Source organism: Abramis brama (genome assembly GCF_963993115.1).
Source record: "Abramis brama genome assembly, chromosome: 5".
NCBI classification, from domain to species: Eukaryota; Metazoa; Chordata; class Actinopteri; order Cypriniformes; family Leuciscidae; genus Abramis; species Abramis brama.
In genome coordinates this window covers 22675082-22698848 of record NC_139967.1, presented here as the reverse complement: position 1 = coordinate 22698848, position 23767 = coordinate 22675082, and the positions used below count along the sequence as shown (strand labels likewise).

The window sequence follows — 23767 nt, the reverse complement described above, 5'->3', positions numbered from 1 at the left end:
TTTTGCTACCACATTATATAAATAGAAAAAACAAAAAACAGGACTAACGGTAACAGAACCAGCCTCGCTTGTCAGAGGGTTTATTGGTTCTTAAATGTCTCTTTACCTTTAAGAGAGTTTTACAGTACTTCCGGGTTAGAGGGCGGAGTGGACAAGTCCAAAACATTCGTAAGTACGCGTTGTTGCGACAGAACCACAATCTGTCAAGTGATGCTGTCGTGAATTAATTGCTATTTATGAATCAGGTTTGGCTTTTTCGACCTTATATTTTAACATAAAATAACATTATGTTAACATAACATAAAATCTACGTAAAGAGCTTTAGTGGCTGCCGCTTTGTGTTTTTGTGATTCCGACAGTGTATGAGTGTGACCTGTGCAGCTGTAAAACAGCCATGTGTTACTTCAGCTGCAGACTGTTGGCTGCATTACAAGTGCACTTGACCTTATTGCAGTTACAGGTTCAATATTATGAGACGACTGTAACGTTACCTAGAAATTTACAGCCGAATTAAGCCATTTTTGATGCAAAGACAATCATTTAAGATGCATTTATTTTAATACGTTCTACAGCCTTAGTGTGTTGATTGATTTTTACTTGAGTCATTTAAACCACTTTAAAATAAATGTAGAAATAATCGTTTGAATATATAAATAATCTTTAGCCTTAACATTTCAACGAAACTCATTCAGTCTATTTATGTTCTTTGATTTCAAAGGCAAATATAGTTATACAATATAGCGTTGTTCATATTTAATTAAAAAAAAAATGTAAAAAAAAAAATTTTCAGAGCCTTTGCATGGAAAAAGCAGTGTAGTATTATTATAATATACTCTTTGTAATCAAATCATGCAATGATCTTCTTACAAAACAAATAGGTCTAAGGCGTGAATTAGGTACCCAAATGATATTGTATATAATACCAATACCTTCAAGGTTTGGCCTCAGAATAATTTTAAATGTCCTTATTATGTCTTTTACTGAAAACATATTCCTAAATTATACGTTTCGGTAATGACATGTAACTAAGATAAAATGTGTAAATATGCTTTGTGTAGGAATGTGCGTGATAAGCTGAAAATAACACAACTTAATTTGAGTTTTGTTTTGTCAGGATGGCCTCCTTCGGCTGGAAGCGTAAGGTGGGGGAGAGAGTTTCCAAGACGACGGTGGAGCAGTTTCAGCAGGACTCAGAGAAGGTGGATGATGAGGGTGATGTGGAGAAGGAGGGAGTTGATTGGTTGCACGTGATCAAGCGGCGGCGAGAGGTGCTGCTGGAGGATTGTGCTGTCAAGAGCAAGAGACTAAAGGATGAAGGAGCGCTGCTCGCCGAGCAGGGCAGGTAGGTGTTTGTGTGCTTGTTAAATCCAAATGTCTAATTCCATTGTGTTTTTAAAGTTAGCATGAAGCGGAAGTTGCGATTGTCTTTTCTTCCCTATTGTGATTTATATACGAGTGAATCGCTTCTTGTATGTAGAGCAGGACTTGATTTTGTCCACCAGTAATTGATTGGATGGTTGAATCATTGTGGCTTGCTATTTGCTGTGATCGGATGTGAGTGACAGGTTGTACCGCCCTCGTGCCAGTAAACACGCCATCAGAGAAGATCATATATATATGTATGTGTGTGTGCGCGCAGTTTGTGCACGGATAAATCGCTAATAATAAAATCTGCAATACTGCATAAAAAACAAAAAGTGTCAGTTTTGAATTCCTTGCTATATAGTATATATTGTATATGGGTCAATGACATGACGTGCATATTTTTGTGTCCAAGTGAAAAAAAAAAAAATTCATGACATATCACTTTATTCTATAAAACCTATTTAGTTTGAATTCATTTAAACAATACATATTATTTGATGTTTTTTATCTTAAAGGAGTAGTTCACTTTAAAAATGAAAATTAGCCCATGATTTACTCACCCTCAAAAGCCATCCTAGGTGTAAATGACTTTCTTCTTTCAGACGAATACAATCGGAGTTATATAAAAAAATATCCTGGCTCTTCCAAGCTTTATAATGGCAGGGAATTGCAACCAACAGTTTGAAGCTCAAAAAAGTGAATCCATCCATCATAAACAAACTCCAAACGGCTCTGGGGCGTTAATAAAGGCCTTCTGAAGCAAAGCGATGAGTTTGCGTAAGAAAAATATTCATATTTAAAACTTTAAAGTAAAATGACTTGCTTCTGGCCAAATTCAAATTAATCATTTGATACAATGCAGTTTTTGTGTACATGTTTTGTACATTGTACCTATATTTAAAAAACACCTGCATGTAATTACATCTGTAATTAATTTCTGTAATGACATCTATAATTACACTGTTGATCCTTCCCTCAACCCACCCTTAAACCTAACCGTACCTTAATCTCACCTCAATAACAGCAAAAGTGTTTTGCAATACAACATGAACACAATAAGTACATTGTACCTGTTTTTTTTCCTAATTGTATTTATTGTAATGCAAGTACATATTAGTTAATGACCTAATATAAAGTGTGACTAAGTTATCTGCTTGATTTGAAATGATAGGTCCCATTTTAAGATACACGTAGGCCTGTGAAAAACTCTTCTCTCATCTTACCTGATTTTGTCTCTTTTTCCACACTCTATAGGCAAGTGCCAGGCACAACCCTTCCAGGAAAACAGACTGATAGCTATTTCGCCTTTTACGGTTATTCATCTGTTAGTTGTTATTTAAGCAGGTCAATGCATTGGCCAGCAACATGACACAGCAGTTATTGTCAATGATAAAAACAGAGTTTGAATTCATCAGCCAATAATCTAAGCGGCTGGTCTTATGTCAGGAGTAGGGAACCTTTTTTCACAAAAGAGCCAGTTTTGTTTCAGTGCATTTTTTCGAAAGAGCTAATGCAAAAACTATTGTTTTACTATTACTATTATTATTTTACTAAACACCTTTTTTAACTGCATTCTCTGCAAACCCCTGCTGTGTGAACTGGACTGGACAACAGTGCAAAAGGACCGCTGTGTGCTTCATTTTCTTTCGGTAACTTACAGAGATGGAGATATGAGCTGTGTCTGTCATCTGAAGGTTTCAGATTCAGTCTCTATCTTCCATAGAAGTCTGCAGCGTGACACAAATACTTCGCTCTCTTCAGATATGAAAGCTGCTGTCGGGTCATTTAGATTTGACGAGCCCCATGATTTTGGTCAAAGGCCACGGGCTCTCAACCACTGGTCTTAGGTTATCAATTATAACAGTACCGCATTCATCCAACAGATGGGGCTGTGGGTTCACTATGGACTTACTGCATGTGGATGTCACTTGTTTGGTTCAAGGAGTTCACTAAATGTGCTGTCTCAAACAAATCTATTGTATGGCTTCAGAATACTTGAAATACAGTGCAGAAGTTGAATGGAGTATGATACTTTTCATGGTGCCATTTTTGGTATTTTTGAGCTTGACAGATCAGATGCTCATTCAACATTTTTTTTATTTTTTTTTACTTTTTTCAATTAAATGTATGGGTTTACTGAACTTTTGAGATCAGCCAACTACTTACATTATCCATCCTGAATGAAAACATAGATAACTCAGGTTAGCAAGGAAGGATAAAGGTGTTTAATATATCACTTTTCAAAGCAAATCTTGTACTTTTATATATCTGATGTAGAAAAAAAGATTACATCCGTGTACTTTTATTGACATACATTCTGTCAGTGACTTTGGATATCATTTATTAAGCCTAACACCAGCTGAAGAGGCCTAGACAGGAGTTCAGTGCAGCTCGTAGAAGCTGAACATTTTAGCACTCAAATGGGACTTTTCAGTTTTAGCATGTCTGTGAAAAGCTCAACTGACGGTCATGATGCAAGACTGAGTGTATTGCTGAAAGGTAATACACTCCAACTTTTTGCTTTAGTTATTTATTTTCTTAGATAATAAGTAATTACGTCATTGTTTAATATGCACTTTCTCTTCCTGAGGCAGCATTTATTATATGAATCAGTGCATCAGGTGTGTCCGTATAAAGATTACGATAGTCCTTACAAAGGATGAGACAGAGAGGAAAAAGGGCTTCTTTCTCAAGTTTCTCATCCTTTTACTACTTAACCAGAACAATAAGTCAAATTAGGCCACTTGTTTTCTCAGCGTCCAAAGAAAGGCTATAAACGTCATAGCCAGCAAGAGCTTGGAGAGGATAAAAGAATAGCTTGAATTTACTGGAAGATGGTTTAGAGACGTGGATTAAAAACAAGCTGCCATTATTGCGGCCTTACCCTGTTAAGCCTTAACAAGTCCATGAGAGGTCAGGGTAGAGTGTCACTCTTCAATTTTACAACCATTTAGCTCCTTCTGTTCTTCTCCATTGCTCTCTGTCTTTAGATTCTTTAAGACTGTAGTATGAAATGTTGTTTAATGGCATGATTAAGCAGCGCTTTGGCTCTAACTGTGTAATAGTGTGCTGTAGGTTGCTGCCACTCGTGATGTGATTGCTGTAGCACTATGCCAATATTTGTTGCACCTGTTTTTCAGAGGAATTAAAGGTGTTTGCCAGAAATGTGATGATGTCTCTAAGGTTTTGATAGCAGCTGGTCTTTGGTGGGATGTTGAATTTATTTATTGCCAGATCAAGTCAAGTAAATGACAGGGCCACTGGTTTTAGTGTTTATGTATAATGAATTACCCCTGCGGCTCTCTTTGCTAAAGGCCCTGTAGTGGCTGCAGATTTGTTGTTTTGCGTTTGGTCAAGACAGTCTTAAAGTTGGGCTCATAATGTTGTCTTAACACAGCATGTAACCGTGCAGTGTAGTGCTTTGAGTGTAATATGTAAAATTATTTTGTATATATAAATACACACATATGCATGTATATATATTTAACAAATATTTGCATGTATATACTGTGTGTGTGTGTGTATATATAATATATATATATATATATATATATATATATATATATATATATATATATATATATATATACATACATAATTTATATTATAGTTAAATATTTTTTATGTAAATATAAAAAGAATCTTAAATATATACATGCATGTGTGTGTATTTATTTATTTATATATATATATATATATATATATATATATATATATATATATATATATATATATATATATACACAAAATAATTATACACAGTACACACACACATTATGTAAACGCAAAATTTTATTTTGGATGCGATTAATCGTTGCCCACCACTAGTTTTTTTTTAATAATTATAATTATAGATAACTGTGGTGATGTTGTTGGTGAAAATGAACATGGTTCAGCTCTGCTGGTTTTTGTACCTGTTTGTTCATCCTGTTCAATTGTTCATTCATCCCTGTTTATTGCATTTGGACTTATTTCATACGATGATTTTCAATTAAAAAAATGTGGAAAAATAGATTTGAACACTACATTACATTTCTTTTTTTGCTTTTTGTTAAGTGGCCCATTTAACTGTGAAGGGCAAAAATAGCACTGTGTTACCAGGGAGGACTTAAATAGAAAATGGTTATCTAGGCTCATCCGACCTTGGTACAGTCATACATACATCATTATTCTGTGAGAATGTTAAGACCCTAATAGATTTGAATGTTCAGTATTTCAGTTCAGTACAGTACTGGAGATCTGGAACACATTGAAATTGGTAGAGGATCCATAAAATACACACATTTAAACTTTACAGTTAGATTGTTAGGAAGTGCTCATATAATCAATTTAGGCTATGTTTTATACTATCTGAATAGGAAGATAGCATTACTCTTAGAAGTCCATCTATACCTCTGAGATTTTTATAGTAGAAATGCAGTGTCTTTCTGGTGCCATCAAGGAATATTTCATCAAAAGTTTATATTTTGTCTTTTAGAAGACACTTTTTATCAGAATGATTAACCATACATATTTCATAAAAGCCAACCATATTTGCAGTAGAGTTGTAGAGATGCTACAGCAGGTAACTTGAAGTGACTCATTCACATTCTTTCGAAGCCATTATGGCTGGGGTCAGTGACCATACCCCCTTAAACAATGATCCTGGCTTATGCTTTACACCAGTAAGTGAAACCCCAGCAGCCCCTGAAGAGGCGTGTTGCCCCGGCGACTCTTGTAATCAAGTTCTTTGGAGAATAAATGGATTGTGATGAGGAAATTACATGGAGCTGGAGGACAATGGGTGCAGGTCAGCCCAATGCACTCACTATGAGACTACATTTAATAACTTGTGTTTTTATCTCTTTTTGCTGGTGCATATAAATGTTGTATTGGTATCCAGCAGTATTACCATGGGTAGAAGATACTGTGTGTTTATTTCAAACCCTGTTACTTATTGATCTGCATGGGATATTTGAAAGTTGGCTTTTCTCAGGAATTTGCCTACTTTGTCATTTAACCCTGAGTCCCATTAGTTATCCCAGTATTAACATGACATTCATCTTAGATTGTTTCTTTTACTCTTTGGTAGGATTTTTCTTTCTTAAACTTCCACTCAGTTAGAGATCAAGGCTTACACCATTACTGAATATAAACTGTTGCATGGAGTAGAACTGCAGTTCTACAGTAACTTGTTAAAACAAAACTCTACCATTTTAATATGTGAAAATAATTTAGTATCTGACTTTTTGCCATGTGACTTTAGTGTGAACAGTTAGGTTGGAAATTATTTTTTTATGTAATTTGTTATAATTAGCTGTTTGATTTACATTTGGTCTGAAATGTTGTGACACTTGCGTTGAACAGTGTCAATAAAATTTCAAATGTTCATGCATACTTTTAAGATTGGAAAGTACTTTTTTTTATGCTAAATTATACATTAAACAAAACATTCAGTTTAGGAGAGTTGCCTTTTTTTGACCAGTGTGTGACCCAAATTTTAAAAAGGGCATGTGAACGCCCTCTTAATCCTTGTCTCGTTGATGTTTAGTTGTCTTCAATGAAAAAGTGACAGGACAGATGGCTTGTGTCTCCTGTCATGTTGACACATGTTGGAGCTTTTCCGCTATTAGTGGAGCTATTTCCTGGATGACATACATTTCGAGTTAAACTTTCCTGCAATACTTTATTAAGTGTTATCTTCTACAAGCATTTAATAAAAAAAATAAAAATAAAAATAAAAAATACTTTATTAAGTGGAATGAGACCATTTTTAAGTTTCCATTGCAGAATTGATTATAAATGTTTATACATCTGTAATTTAAGTTCCGAAAGTGCCAACAGGCCAGATTTTGCTGCCAAACATCAGAAAGCATATTCCTAATGCTGGACTGAACTTTAATGTCCATCTCTTGCTGATGAATTTGTTCTTTGTTTTTTTTCTTAAGCATAATCAGTGATATTAAGACTTAATGCTCCAATGTTATTAAATTCCTCATTTTTTGTCCTTATATTATCTGCCTTTTTAAATTAAAAACTGATTAAGTTTCCAGGGGGTTCCTGAAATATTGATGGCTCAGCAGGGAAAGTCTAATGCATAGTTACAAAGTGAAGGACAAATAGTACTTTGACACTGTAGTGTCATAGTGTCACTTACATTAGGGATGATGGTAATAGTTAATAACATCTCTTAGCTTCACATGACTCAAGGCTCTACATGGCTATAAAGACAACATACCAGGCTCCAGCACATTGAACTGTGATGTTGTAGATGTTTTGCTAGCTCAGTGCATCATTGGCTGTTTATGCTAACCCTTGTACCCAAGTCTAATTTTCTGCTCATATATATATTTTTTTGTGTGTGTGTGTGTGTTTCACATAACATGACCTTTTACATTGGGTCAATATCAGACATCGGTCAATAATGTCTGATATGGAAAGCATGCTTCTGTCGTAATATGATCAAAATTAGGGATGTGCACCATGATGACTAATTTCCATAACATTTAAACAGAAATTTTGTAACCGACTAGTCCAAGAAACCCTCAGAAGACAGTCAAAAAAATCTGTATAGGTGATCCATTTGAAATGGGCTACTTACTCTTTGAATCAAACAATTAAATCCCACACTGAATGCTGGAAAAAATATATATATATTTTTGTTATAATTTGAAATTAGAGTAAAATTTTGTCCTAAATTTATTAATTTACATTTTACATCTATTGCTACTGTTGAAAGCAAGTGAAACCAATATTTTAAACAAATATATTTGTGCACCTTTATTTGTAATACTTCATATAGTGCAATTAATAAATAATTGTAATATTTATGCCATGGGTAAATCAAACAGACAATTATGATGAATGTTGATGTTCCATAAGATTGACTTAAAAATTGGATATCTGACCTAACCATTTACACTGAGGTCATACTTATCTAAAGCATTTCTACTTATGAAAATGGCTTAGATCGAATTTGAAATGTCAGACTCAAATATAATTTTGCACAGTGCCATCCGAGAAACCAGATCTCTATCACATGCAAAGGAAAAACTATAGAGTTGTCACTTTATAGATGCTCTCATGCCATTTTGCTTAGCTCCAACTGTTCAAGTGCATTTAGTTCACCGTTGCGTTTGTGAGTCTGCCTGTGTACCTTCTTCCTGTTTCATATTGTCTCTGTTCTCATCGCAAATGCCCAAGATCTTGTACAGTAGAGTTATTCATAACTGTTGTATAATGAGAAATCTAATATGAGGATTTCATTCATGTTCAGTAATGAAGACCACATAATTTAAACATAAAGACCTGACAGAGACTCTGTATGTTTTCTTACATCCTTTTTAATGAGGTGGAGTCATGAATTGCCTCCATGTCATTTTTCACACAATACCACACCCAGCCACACTTTCACACTATCACATAGCTACAGCAGCACATGTTTTTTTTGTGGCAATTCTGAGAAGAAAATGTGCAAAATGTTTTTGCAAACATCTGTCACAATCTTTCTTTTCCATTAATAACACACAATAAGATAGTGATAGAGCATATTTGTTTTTTAAAACTACTTATTAGCTGGCTGACCTGGCTGAGAGTTCTATATATAGTATGAGTATAAAGTTGTATTTACAATTTTTTGTTACTTGTGAAAAGATGACAGGACGTACTCCTTTCCTCATACCTACACCCTCTTTTGCAGGTACAGTAACACTATGTACTTTTTGCCTTACTTATGACGTGTTTCACAATCACATACCTGGAAAACATCTAGTAAATTCTTTCATAGGAAGTCCTTATTTATCTCACCATTTACCACAGGACTTTGTAAAAAAGTACCCAGCACTTATGTTTAATCACTGTACATTATTTGCATGATAAACACAGACATGGCACAGATTAAAGAAGCTGGATCGTTTTATGGACTCTCAGAAAAACAGCATGCGGTATTTGCACAGCTGATGTTTAACACTAGTTAAGTTTCCCATTGTGCAAATACAGGAACTGCTTCTGTGAAGAGGAGGTGACTGTCACAGTCATGTTTGACTCTTCGTGTTTCATCTTTGTCTGCGTTAATCACTCATTTGTTGTCCAACACTAATGATTTTCAGCTGTGCACTCAATAACAAGCATCATCTCACCTGTATATATGTTCGGTTCTGTTTCAGTTCAGTGTTGTCAGTATGTGGATGTGTTGTATGTTGCTCTGTTGCTGTACCCATTGGATTTATTAAATGTTATCTGATTGCCTTCATCTTCTTCTTCGTGACAGTGACTGCCTGGTCTGGGGAATTATGGGAAACTGCAAGGCCTTAAAGGTCTTTAATTTAATGTGGTAATGAGGTCTGACCCTGACCCCTGAATTTTCAACAAGAGACGTTATATGAAATTTGAACTTGACATTTCAACCTTTGTGACGTAGGTGCAGTAATTACTTTGGTTTTCTTAGAAGGCTGCATTTTCTGACATAAAATATAAGTTTATTTTCAAAACAGTTGATCTATCATTCAAACAGTTCCCAATTAACCACCAAGAAATCTTTTAGTTTCTTTCACAATTAATTGACAACAAGCAGGGTAAACTTGTTTAATTTTTATTTTATTTTTACCCCTGCTATGATGAAATAGTAAAACACTTATTTATACTCATTTGCCAGTTTGCTTTTTCTGCAAGGAAAGAAAACAAGAGAAGACTTGCAGTTACATGTGTGAAACTCGTCGACAAATATCCTGTTTTTACCCCATGCATACCTTACAAAGGGAATGTTGCTCAGTCTGCCAGAATCATTGTGAAGATATATACATTGTCAAAATTAATGTTCTTCTCAGTTTTTTTTTTTTTGTGTGTATTATATATTTAGCATTTTGAACCAGAAATCTCTTATATTTAAGCCTAGAATCATGTGTTTGTCTTTATTGCCAAGATTGACTGTGTTGGAAAAAGTTACTTTTAAAAGTATTGTGATACATTATTGCGTTAAAAAAAAACTAGTTAGCTAATTGTTACTTAGTTACTTTTAATGAAAAGTAATGCATTACATTTTCTCACCTGGGCTGGACTTTTATAATAGTAAAAAAAGTTATATTTTTGGCAAATATAAAGGCCCTTTCAACACTCTTTAGCAATAAAAACAAAACAAAAAATGAAACCAATATGATGTTTATCTAAAGTAATTTTTGCAATTAGCAGTGATGAATTGGATCATCGAAGGTCAGCAGCAAATACATTGGTTAATAAAGTGAGATTAAATACATAAAGTACAGTATATTTAATTGCCGGTGTGTAATATTTTGCCTAACGGTTTGCGTTTCACTTTCAATTCATTTTGAGAAAATTCTGAATCTGTTTTTGTGAAAAGTTGAGATAGGTAAATGCATGCTCACATTTAGTCTAGAACAGGCTTCCTGAAATCCAGCCCAACCTCCAACAATGAAGATTGAATTATTCTCCAAGTCTTCATCTTCATAGGCCACTCAAAATGCTTGCTTTGTTTGGTCATCACTATTTCTGTTCTCGTTACTAAAATTGCTCTTTTTGACTAACTACTAAAATTGACACTTTTTTTCTAATACTTGCCATTGACTAGACTAGCTGAAAGATGTATTTGCGTCATCTATTGAATCAGTTTTAATTTTCTTTTCATTCAGCCCAACAAATATTTGTTGTGCTATTGGTATGAATAAGACCATTTACTGGCAATGTTTTAAAAAAAAAATTCGTTTGGTCTTGTATAATAATTGAAATTGCATTTGTCATATGAATCCACCTTGATAAAAACTATTTTTACATGCTAGAGCGAGGTTTAAAGACTTTGAGGACTGTTTGATATCACTTGTTAAAATGATGAAGCAACCTGCTGCTTGCAGAAATGAGATTTATCAAGATAATGGTCAACAGTAGATGTGTTTGCGTTCTTAAATATGCATTTGAATATACTGCAGTTATGTGTGTTTGATCCTTTAAATGGAAATTGATAGGAGTATTTTCTGTATATGTGTTTGCTCTAGAAACTGGGAGGCATTGAAGAGGTGGGACGACGCTCTTCAGCTTACACCAGATGATGCCGTTCTGTATGAGATGAAGTCACAGGTAAAAACGAAAAACAGTTTTGTTTATACACACTATAAAATTGATGGTTATTCTGCAATAGTGGAATATACTGCAGATGTAGAGGCACACAGCTGTTATGCTGACACACTCTTTTCCTCGCTTCTCTCTTTTTCTCTTGCTGTTATTTTCATTTCCTCCTCCCCAAGTTTCACTCTCCAAACACACTCCCTATCTCTGGCTTTATAACAGAACTTTTTTTCCACATATTCTCTCTTCTCTTCTCTCACAGTAATGGGCTGGTAGTGCACAAACAAACTGTATCTTACAGAGAGAACACTATGGACATACTGTACCTCTCCTTCACTCTGGATGGAAGGAGAACTCTGCAAATTTTAGACATCAGTCATGACAATACAGCCCGCTTCAGCATAAATAAATGGTATCATTTAGCTGATGCTTTCTTGTGTCTTAATGTAGGGAAATGCCCACTGGGTTTAAGAGTCTTTCTCAAGAGCACAGTGGTTCTCAAACAAGGTTATTGCAGTATGACGTTAACTTACCAGTTCATGAGTCAGATTTACTTCCCATCGGACCTCGGATCCTTTGTGTTAGGAGCTTAGACATGTAACATCTGTCTACCACTGCTGTTTTGTGAAGAATTATGTTGAACAAAAACAAGCAAATTGAAGTAGTGCTTCACACTTGTTGCTGCTTTTCTTGTATTACCATGTATGACTGATAATTAAATTGAATGAATGAATAAATATTATAAATCTGTTATTATTTCAAAAAAAATCTGTAGGCACAATTCATATTTGTCTACAATGTCAAGTCAAGTCAAGTCATCTTCATTTATATAGCACTTTTAACAATGTAGATTGTTCCAAAGCAGCTTTACATTGGTAATAGGGAATTAAAGTAAAGTGTTTTGGCTTTATAGCAGCTCTAGAATAAAGTTTATAGCAGCTCTAGAATAAAGACAAAAATAAATTTTGTCCAGCTAAATTTGTCCGTCGCAACGATCATTAGTTATTAACTTAGGGGCCGCTAACACAACACCGTTTCACCAGAAAACTCTTAAGTTCTTTCTGCGCAAACTTCAAAAACGCGAACCAGTGAGAACGCCGATGGCATTACGAGTTCAGTCTATAGGTATGCGCATTTGAATATATGTGCTTAGGCATGTAGTCCTACCCTACAAATCAACCCTCGACATACTACTTGTCTGGCCTTAAAATTTATAATACAGAATTTTTATCGCTTCCATGTAGCCACGCGAACCGGAATTATCCCGACAACTCTTTATCTGTAGAGGGGTAAAGGGAGGGATAGGTAAACGTCATTTCACTCATTTAAATTTTGAGATAAAAAGCTTTTAAGACCATAAGATATGAAGCAAATTCCAAAAATAAAGTGAAATAAAATGTGTGACTGATGTTGAAAGTGGCAGTTGCGCAATATAAATGTGTTATTCACTGAATGTTGGTTAAAGTAATGCCAGAACAGTCATTGAGCTTGCTTCAGCTAATAGTAGGCTGTTTCTGAAAAAGTTCAACTTTATAGATCACATGAACATGTTAGCAATTTGTAATGAATATTAAACGTGTTTTATGATGATGTATGACAGCATTAAAGAGTTATTTTACTCAGAAATTAAAATTCTGTCAGTAATTACTCACCCTCATGTTGTTCCAGCCCCGTTAGACTTTCATTCATCTTCGGAACACAAATTAAGATATTTTTGATGAAGGAGTGAGCCAGCTCTCAGATTTCATAAAAAATATCTGTTTTAAAGTCTTACGGGGTTGGAACAACATGAGGGTGAGTAATTACTGACAGGATTTTAATTTTTGGGTGAACTAACCCTTTATGACCGTATAATGTGCCGGGAAAAGAAAAGAAAAAGCAGTTTGACAACCCTCCAGGCGGGCTGCTCCTTTCAGCGTTAACTGGAGCAACGTCTTTATCCAGTGACTTTGTTGACAAGCGGCTGCTCTACACAAATCACATGGTATACATGCAACAAAAAAAGCATACCCTAAAAAAGATAGTATTATTGTTGTTTCCGTATTGTTATTGTTTCCGGCTATGATAAGCCAAAGATGCCTATTATTTTCCATATCCATTTTTTACCTCATTCACTCGTCTTACCTTTAATATCCTGTCTTTTGCACTCTCTTCTGTCCATTATCCACTCCCATGATCTCATCTCAGCTTTAGCTCTGACAGTCAAAATGAGAGTCTGCTGATAGGACATTACAGGATCTTGGATTTGGCACAGACATAGAAATTTTCCGTTGATCATTTTCATCCCTTTGACAACTGAATAGAATTTAATTTTACACTTAACAGAGGGTATTGATAGATTTTGTTATGTAATCGTAATAAATATTAATTTCTCTCCTATCAGGATTATAGTCACAAGTATGTTTTGTCATTTTAACGTCATTTTAAGCGATAAGAAAATTCAGTGACAAATGAGAAGAGGCCAATTAAGACTAGAATTTCATGATTTAATATGTTTGCAATATAAGCACTTCAAGTATTGTCTTGGATTGCAATATTTGGTTTTCTCTCTTTTATTTGACTTCAGTGGCCTGTACAAAATTCACTGAATGGCCCTAAATGTAGATGTTTGCGTACTTGCTTAGTCACACACACACACACACACTCACACACACACACACACACACATGCTTTCGAAATACATATATGCATGTTCAATGGCTCAGCTGCTCATTGAGCTGAGTACACAAACACACTTGTTTACTCGTTAATATCACTAACATAAGACAGATTGCATCCAGTACCAGTCATTGCATCTAGTCACTTGGTCTTTTCTATCCACTTGTGACCCTGTTTTTTCTTTCTCATCCTTTCACAGTCTCTTTTTCCGTATATCTCTCCCTCCATTATTGCTCACTTTTTATAAACTCCTCTTTCATCGCTCTTCATCTTATCTTTGGTGTAAGTGTATTGTCTTTGATGTCTCTGTAACCCTGTCTTTTGCAGTGTTGTTTTTCATGGCACAGAAGAGTGTGCGTTGAATGACGGGTTGGACTCTGCGCACCTTTTAAGTGATTGAATTCCTGATTATATGTCCTATCAAAGCAATAACAGATGCATGTTTTCTCATAGTTCTCTCATTCAGAGATCTAACGCAGTCTCGTTATGTGGGTGTAAACTCCAGAAACTAGATAAAGCCGAAATCATATAGTCTATGCGAAACTCTGAATGTGATATAACAGGTTTTACAATACAAATGGGTCTCTGTAGTTTTCCAAAAAAAAGCAGTATGTGCATTTAAACACATTCTTTTCCATAAGATATACTTGAGAAAGTGTTAAAAAGAGGGAATCAATGGAAATTTGTTTATTATATTTAATAATAAATAACATCACCAAATAATATCACTGTAAACAAAAGCCTTGCATTCCTTGAATGGATGGCAGTCAGTGAAGCTTCACTATAGGTCAAACATATAGTATTGGTGCATTTAAGTCTTTAATTTATGAGTTGAACGCACATGAACGACAGCGTAAAGTCATAGTTACCAGAAGAAAACTCTGGATTTCCTTTCAAATTGCTATTGGTCATAACACATCATTGTGTGAATGTTGACGTTTACACTTTTTTATTTGTCTGCCACTGAACACCTAATGTGCATTCTTTGCTTTTCTTTGTTGATTTACTTTTCTTCTGTCCTAAAAGCTTCCTGTCAATATGAAATTGTCCAGTCAGTCCATTTTATTCTGAACAAAATCACTTGAACGTACATCATGTCATTATGATTTCCCAGAAGCACTTGAGTGCAGCATAGGTCAGGGTTTTGTTTCAGTGCTGGTCACAAGGCTGTCCTTATTTTCCCTTTCTTGTAAACCAAAGTAGTGACCTTTTCCTGGCTGATCTCATGATCATGTAGTATACGGGGAGTCACCTGAAAAGAACGAGGTGTTTGTGTCTCTCTCTCATTAGTAATCTGATCACATTGGAGCAGTTGGTTGGCTCTGGTTTTGCCCTGATCGATCTACAAGCAATGTTTGCCATCAAGTTGAATTTGCATAAAGTTTATTTTTAATTTCCCTTCTCAATTTGTCCTCTCTTCTCTCCCACCATATTCCCAGCATCTGCTTATTACACACCTGTTCAGTGGTGACGCTTACCTCAACATGTGAATTTAATGTTTTTCAGCCTGCCTGGAAATTAAGATTACAGCTCAGTTTTGTCCTTTAACTGCTCTTACCCTGGCAACACCCTGCGTTGTATAAAGCTGGTATTTACTTTGATTATTGGTCTGACCTGAATTAAAAGGCTTTAAGTAAATAAAACTCCACAATGGAAACATCTGTGATGCAAGAACATCCCTGTGTTGCCACGTAGTGCAGTGTTTGCTTACTCGTTGTCATTTATATTGTCTCTCACTTTTGACCAAAGTGGATGTTTAGCAACGTGATAACACTTTATTGATGTTTAAAATAAAATGTTAAATTACATCAGCTTGGTAACTGATGTAACGGATTAGATATGAATTGAGCTGCTTAGACTTGACATTAATTTGTAAGCCAAACTTGAAGTCTAATTCAGTTGCTTTATCTCAAATTCTCTTTAGTGCTTTTTATTCAGTAGTTTTGGATATCTGACTGAAATTAGGTCTGTGGTGAAATAACTTTTTTTGTTCGTATACAGTATAAAATAGTTGTATGCTTAAAAATGTAAGTTGCTAACAATGTTCTACAATAGCTGCTGTAAGTTGCATAAATCCGATTTTTGTCACGGCTGGAGTACACCACAACGTTTGCCCACATATTTTGCCCCGTTTTGCAACCTGGAGGAATGCAACCCATTCTGAATATTTTGAGCAGTCAGCGACAGATTTCACTGAAAATCAAATAGTGTATGAGAGGCACAGTCTTGGTCTTTTTTTTTTTTCTTTTTTTTTTTTGCTTCAGACTAACATGTTGGTATTGATGTGATATTTTAAGTCAATTTTAGAACACACATTGTTTTCATCTGTCATGCATCTCCTAGCAGCGAGGCTCGTGTTTTTGTGCGAGTTTGTTGTGTTCAGAACGACTTTAAAGTCTGGTAGTGTGTGATCCTCCTCAGTCATTTGGTTTATGATGCCCAGTTTTTTTTTCTGTAACCATTTACAAAGTTGCCAACTGTATTATGCCTAGTGTTTTAAAATCTGTTCAGATTTAAAAAAAAAAAAAAAAATGTGCTGAGAATGTTTCAAGAGGTGAGTCTGTAACCTTTTTATGTGTAATCCTTAGGTGTTGATCACCCTTCAAGAGGTGTTCCTGGCTGTGCAGTCTGCAGAGATGGCCACCAAACTCCGCCCCCTCTGGTGGGAGGCGTGGCAAACTCTGGGCCGAGCTCAAATAAGTCTTGGCGAAGTGGAGCTAGTAAGTATGAGCTACATCATAGTCAGTTATCTAGTCCAGTGTTTCCCAACCACTGTGCCGCCAGGTTGTCAGGTGTGCCGTGGAAAATAATCAAATTCCAAAACATAATTAGAAAAAATGCTACAAATAAGATTATATAATTGCGCTGTTGGGCCAAAACATTTAATCTCTATATTTCGTCATTGTTTTTTTTCTTTTTCTTAATGCTATTGGTCGTCCTTTAAGTCTGTTTGTGGGTTTTACAAATATTTTACAATTAAAAAAATTAAGAGGTTGTGACTAAACCATTGGCTCCTCAAACTGTCACTCAAACCTCATAACTCCACCCGCCTCCATTTAGAATGTACCATGCACAGTTTGGAGAGATCTCTTCTTGTGTGCAATGCAAGGGAAAATAAAGAACTGATGTTTGCGTAAGTACAGCATTTTATTTATTCAAGAAATGCATTCCATAACGTCTTTTTGTATTTTAGGAGTGGAGAATAGTCTTAGTCTTTGCCGCCTAGTCTAGAAGCAAATATAGTGTTTTAAATATCCTGTGCAGAGCACTTCATCTTTTGTATCATGAGATTTTGATCATGAGATTTCAACAACAAGAAAACTGAGCGCCCATATAGCTACAATAAATTGTATATCCTGTACGTTGATGAAAACGTAATGAGATGCACGTTCTGCCTCAAATGCTGTTCCAGTGACAAACTATATCTGTCATTCGCTAGTCAAAAACCTTGTAACTTAACTAAATTTTAGCTTGAATTTCATAAAATGTTAATATTAATGACACGTGCAAGTGTCTGACCATGGCTACAGTATATAAAGCCACTATACCAACTTCGACGACAGTGTTTTATTAAATACAAGGTTTCCGATATGTAAATTTGTTGTTTTATCATCACCAACAACATCATACTTATTGTGTTCCTACCTGTTCAAAGTTTCACATTAAATGTGTGTACTAATTTTTATTTAGCCTAATATCTAGATTTATATGCCATTTAAAACAATGCATGTTTGTGCAATTTTGTTATATTTTTATATAGTGTTATGCCGTGTGATTTTTTTACTTATCAAAATTGTGCCTTGGCAAAAAAAAAGGTTGGGAAACACTAATCTAGTCAGTCCTGTTTAAGCTCTAAGTATACAGTTAAATCAGCCCCAACGGGTCTTAACAATGATAGAACCACTGCAACATTTTCTGCATGTTGTTGTTGTTGTTTTTTCTTTTTTTTTTAAGAGAACCCACTAAAAATAAGTAATAGTTCTGTTCATTTTTAAAAGCACACAGTGTATAATAAGTGTCTTACATAAAAATATTGATACCAAATGTTTTAACTTGTAATTTTCTTACTTATTGTGAAAATTACTGTGCAAAAATAAAGTAAGAATAAACAGAGAGAGCTGATATTGACAGAGACAGAAACATCATATTACTATATACAACACACAAGTTCACTTAAAAATAAAAATTGTTCTATATGTTTTAGGCCTATTCAATGTTAAAAAATATGGCTTTCAGTTATACTGTAATGTTGAATGGCTATAAATACAAATTTCACCCCCAAAAATTGACAAAAAAAATATTTTAATAAGTAGCCCATCGGTAGCATTCTTTAGCCTGTATAAACAGCCAACCGTGGGAGTCAATTTATTAGGTGATGAACTGTTTCCACACAAGCAGTTTATTCAGCATACTGAGGCATATCTTCCATTGTAAACGGAACAACCTATAGTCTTCCAGTTGTGTTATGGTATCGGTGTCTTTGTCACATGTTAGAACAACAATTTTATCCTAACTATCTCTACTCCTAAACCTAACCCTACCCATAAGTTATCCGTAAAACCAGAGGGAAAGCATGGGTGAATAACACTGATGTAGCACCTAACCCTGGTTGTAAGTCTAAACTTGACATAAACTGTAAACTTGTCCCTTAAAACTGATTGGTTGATTGGAATGTTGTTCCAGGATCAACAAATATGTTGCACTCTGTGAAATCAGGTTCTGCATCTTTGTCAGTCAGTATAAGGTGCACGAGTTCTTCTGCCACTTTTCCATCACTCAGATCAAGCGTCATTGTGATGAAGTGTGTAGTTCAGTACATCCAAGCCCAGGAGCATGGAAGAGTACTTGAAGAGGAACACTGCCACACCTTACATGCCCCGACCTGTGTGTGATTGTGTGCATTAGACACAAATGCTTAATGAAAGAAAACCTTGCAGATCCAACAGTTCTTTGGCTAGTAACTACTAGTGTGTGTGCGTGTGTGTGTATAATCTAAACACTCATCGCACACACTGAGCTTGACATGTTGGCTAGAGTTTGAAAAAATACTTTACTACTTTGGGCTGAGCATGCCATGTCAAGTCAATAACCAAAGAGAAAAATAACCTGAGGATTGTGGAGGACTGTTTACGTTCCGTGATTTTTAAGAGGGCTTTCATTTTTTGCAGGATCATGGAACAGATTATTATGATGTAAAGCTCACACTATCAAGTTAATGTGTTGTTTAAACTTTTGAATCTGTGCTGCTAACTTGTAATCACTTTAAAATGAGGATTGTCTCCATTCATTTAACTGTGATTAGCATTTACCTTGATTCTGATTCATATTATCCGCCGTTTTTAATCACGTTATTGCATAATAGAAAGAGAAAAACGGCTCATATAACTGTTGAAAAGTTGTTTTTCTTTCCTGTAATAATATATTTCCAGATATGTTTGCACAAAAGGTGTAGCAAATTTTTTCTTAGAAATTACTGTTATTTTATTTCCTGGGCGTTCTGTTTTTTTTAAATTGCAGTGAAACTGAAAAAAGCAACAGATCAGTTCTTCCATATAGTGATGTACATCGAGTGGAAAAAAACAAACAAAAAGTACTTTGAGGCAGATCTGAATGAGATCTTGCGGTCAGTTTTGAAGGGACAGGGTTTAAGAGATCTAAATGACTGGAGAAGTCCGAAGTACATCACCAGAGAGTAAGTCTGCTATTTCTCCAGAAGATCCTTATGACATTTTTTATATTATTAAAAATTACGATGTAAAAAAATGAAATGTTTTGATGTTTTTTAAATTAAACGTGCATGGATCAATTACAATAATATCAAGATGCATTTAGAAAATAGATGAATTTCTGTTTCATGTTGACATTCCTATGCTATTGTTATAACCACATAAAAATGTCAAGTAACTTCTGTTTATGGACACACACACACACACACACACACACACACACACACACAAACAAACATATTGTTGGATTCAGCACTATTGAGTTTGATGTGTAAGTCACCCAGCAAAATCGAATGAATCTGTTCCATGACTTCATCACAACTGTTGAAATCATCTCTGTTAAATCAATCAGGACCCTGGAGGAGAAAAGGTCTCCCAAAGCCATCAGATGGCTTTATTCCTCATTAAAGGTTTTCTTTTTGACAAGGGCTGGATTCTTGGCTCTTGCTCACACTGGCTCTGATATTCTTCCTCTTTCAGGCAGATATGTGATCTAGTGTTTCTGTTGAAAGAGTTGATCGTTCCTTTGTAGATTGTTGAGTCAATAGGGCAATTATGAAGGTAAAACACCCCACTAAATCCTATTTATGAATTCATTATTTGCTCAGAGAGCAAATGTCCTCCTTTCTCTCTCTTGAGAAAGTGGTTGCAGTTGCTGTTTTTTGTATGGAAGCGTGAATGATGTGATCTCTTAAGGCTTATTATCAGCCCATAGTTTCATGGGCGTCGGAACCATTGTATATGGGTGGGACAAGACCCACCCACTTTTTAAGACCAATGATATTGGACCCACTTACTTTTACCGTCTCTCTCTGATTCAGCGCATTTGTCTTTTCATAGCGCCGTCAGTCAAAATCCATTCCACTTGAGGAATTCCCTAATAAATTAAACTCCATTTCCGCTGAATAGCTACATTATATTTCTCAACGAGCCGCAAATGAAAGTAACCGCCCGTTGTACCCTTCCAGTCAAATATTGCGTTGCAAACATCAATAACAGCTTTAAGTTGTCATTGCTGGCAAATGACCATGATATTAGCGGGATAATCCACGTGCATTTAATACACGATGTGGAGGCAAAGAACCGCCCGACGTGAAGTGGAGTTTTTTACTTGTTTTCATTAAAAGGCACCAGAATACATGAAATGGTATTTAACAGTTACTCCAGTAAACATTTTTCTGGGGGAGGACCCACCCACTTTTTTTTTTTTCCGACGCCCATGCATCGTTTTATTGAGCTGAAACCACATGCCTGTTTCATTTATAACTGTTATTTTTTGAAGTGGGTTTTTAGGAAGAAATGGGAAATGTCTTTTTGTGTAAGTGGAGTTGTTTTAGTACATGTTCAGTAATCCCAGAAGGCTGCAGAGGTTTATTTTATCTTGAGAACTAGTGAGAAGTCATGAATGCTTCGGTTTGAATGTGGAATAAACATCAGTATTGTGCAGCACTGAGTCTGTGCATGTTATATATTTAGCAGAGTTAACATTCAGTGTGTCGCTGCTTTTGGTCATATCAAACATTTACATTGTAGATAAACATAGGAATAGTTTGGGTCACAAAGCACAAAAACATGATAAAGCAAAAGTGATATCAATTATTTCATGTTTTTATTTAAATTTAAATTTGTTTTGAAATCTAAAGTATATTACATTGAAAAATTGAAAAGTTTTAATTATACCATTTTGGTATACTCTATCACCTATATCTATATCATTCACACTAATGTTCAAAGGTTTAGGGTAAGAATTATTTAAAGAAATTAATACTTTTATTCAGCAAGAATGCATTAAAAACACTTAAGTGCAAATAGCCCGCCTTGTTGGCAGAGGCTATTTACACTAACTCCTCCCACTGACGTCTGGTAGGGCCACTAATTTCACAATATTACTGTTTTTACTGCATTTTTGATGAAATAAATGCATCCTTAATGAGCAAAAGAGATCTCTTTCAGAAACATAAAAAAAAAAACCTGTACCGACCCCAAAATTTTGAACGGTACGGTATATCTACATCTATGCATTTTGCATGTAGTTTCACCTTTGCGTATGTTTCATGTTCCCTGTGTGTGTTCCAGGCTGTACGGTCCTTCCAAGTGGCGGTGCACCTGCATCCGTCTGAGCGCCTCCTCTGGGAGGAAGACCTAAGCTGGGCCTTACAGCTCCGGGAGAAGCAACAAGCTCTCCGTGAAAGGGCGACACAGGAAGAAGACGCCCGAAGGCTCCTTGTGGAAGCTCCAGAGCTAAAGAGCGATTATGATTTTGAAAGCGATGAAGTGATTGAGGCTTGCACAGCCATGGCTGATAGACAGAAAAAATATGAGGACTTAAAGAAAACGGCAGTTGTTGTGGACACATGTGGGGTGACCAAAGAGGTGGTTTTGGAGGATGACAACAAACCCACTTCATCCTCACAGAGTGTTTTAGTCAAGGCACGAGGACTCTGAGGGAAATGGAGGCTGTTTTTGTGTCTCCTCATCGGTGTATTTTGTTTCGATTATGTATGTACTGTTGATTTGATAATCCAGGGTTCTGATTGGCTTCCTCATAGTGTTCAACACAGTTGTTCAACTATCCCCAGTGAATTTGTAAAGTGAGCACCAGATTCCCAGAAGAATCTGAAATGCTTCTGGATCATTTTCACTCAAACAAGAGCATAAATTCCTTCCTTTTACTGAAGCATTCTGTTGTTATTTCATCACTTTCAAGTTCTCAAAATAGCATTTTTAATGTACACACTTGATTATTAATGTCATTCCCAGTCTCCTTTGTTTCAGTCTCGTTTTATGTGAGATTTGAGCCCTCGCTGGGACCAGAGTGCTGTTATAGCAGCGTGAAACTCTGATGTGCCCGGACTGAGTGGGAAGAGCATGATACACACACTTGCTCCATTACCTATTTGCAGACTATTGGTGTTTAGTTAGTGCTACTTAGAAATGAAGTAGCAGTATTATAGTCATTGGTTAAACTCTGAGCTAAAGGTCATGCAGAAGAGAGAAGTCATGCAGGGAGTGATATGATTTTTTGTCTGTCTAGAGATCTAGAAAACAACCTGCGCTTTGCATACCAATGCACTGCTTTTCCATTGTTCTTGTCATGTAAACATGCTAGACAGACATGTTTGACTGCTCCGCTTCGACTTGCACATGACATGGCATTCTAAAACTGCAGCACTCAAGTTAAAAGAGGTTCAGCTTTTAAAAATGCACCTCTTGACCTCACATAGTTTTTTTGACTCGTTTTTAAACTCCAAATAAAGTCAATTTACACAGAACGCATTTTTGCGTTACACTTTTCCATTGGTTTTCCGTGTAAACATGCCATGGACATGTTTAGCCATTCCGCTTGCATCTTTTCCAGCTTCTTGTACGTTCTATTTTTTTTCATTGACTGCCCTCCGTCTCACGTTTTTAAATCCCAAAAAATTTGTTCTGTAAATGGCCTCAGGTAATTTTTTTGGTAAAATATTGCAACAGGTTTTGATCCAGAAGGGGTCATTCACACGGAAAGCCCCACCACCACCACCTCCATATTTTGAATGTCTCTCAGACACACCTATTTTATGCCTGGTATCAGGCTGTCCCAGATGAAAGATGACCAATCGTGCCGATTTCTGTGGTCGTGGCTCCTTTAATCGTACAACGAGAGAGGTTCAAAGATGGCCGTTGTCACTGTCTTGCGACCAAAGATAGTCTGCGATAATGTTCAGACAGTGTCAGAAATTTAGCATGATCATCTCACAGTGTGTTTGCTGCTACAACCTACGTCTACTGACTAGCTAATAAAAATGCAACATGAAATGGCATATTTATCAACGCTACATGGTTACCTGGAGCTCCATTTGTAAGACTGTCATGCCAAATTAGCTTCTTTTCCGTAGCCATGACTAGTGTTGGGAAAAGTTACTTTTAAAAGTAATGCATTATAATATTACATTACTCCCTAAAAAAGTTACTAACTGTGTTAT

The 23767-nt window shown here is 35.7% G+C and overlaps 1 protein-coding gene across 2 annotated transcripts; it reads left to right on the top strand.

Annotated features, from left to right (window-relative positions):
- The first annotated feature begins 121 nt into the window (after positions 1-121).
- On the top strand, positions 122-22479 carry ttc33 (tetratricopeptide repeat domain 33). 2 transcript variants are annotated; one of them, XM_084113944.1, is made up of 5 exons: positions 122-168; positions 1115-1342; positions 11349-11430; positions 16665-16796; positions 21879-22479. In XM_084113944.1, the coding sequence occupies exons 2-5, from the start codon at positions 1116-1118 to the stop codon at positions 22245-22247; spliced, it is 810 nt and encodes a 269-aa protein (XP_083970070.1). In that variant the 5' UTR covers positions 122-168; position 1115; the 3' UTR covers positions 22248-22479. The 2 variants fall into 2 exon arrangements, with proteins under 2 accessions (XP_083970070.1, XP_083970069.1); XM_084113943.1 differs by having other exon boundaries at positions 150-245.
- The last annotated feature ends 1288 nt before the right edge of the window (positions 22480-23767 follow it).

Excerpts from the sequence above, each read along its gene's own strand:
- ttc33 (XM_084113944.1), top strand. The coding sequence starts at position 1,116 with ATGGCCTCCTTCGGCTGGAAGCGTAAGGTGGGGGAGAGAGTTTCCAAG. Across the intron at positions 1,343-11,348 it reads CTGCTCGCCGAGCAGGGCAG|AAACTGGGAGGCATTGAAGA; the intron begins GTAGGTGTTTGT and ends TGTTTGCTCTAG. Across the intron at positions 16,797-21,878 it reads GTCTTGGCGAAGTGGAGCTA|GCTGTACGGTCCTTCCAAGT; the intron begins GTAAGTATGAGC and ends TGTGTGTTCCAG.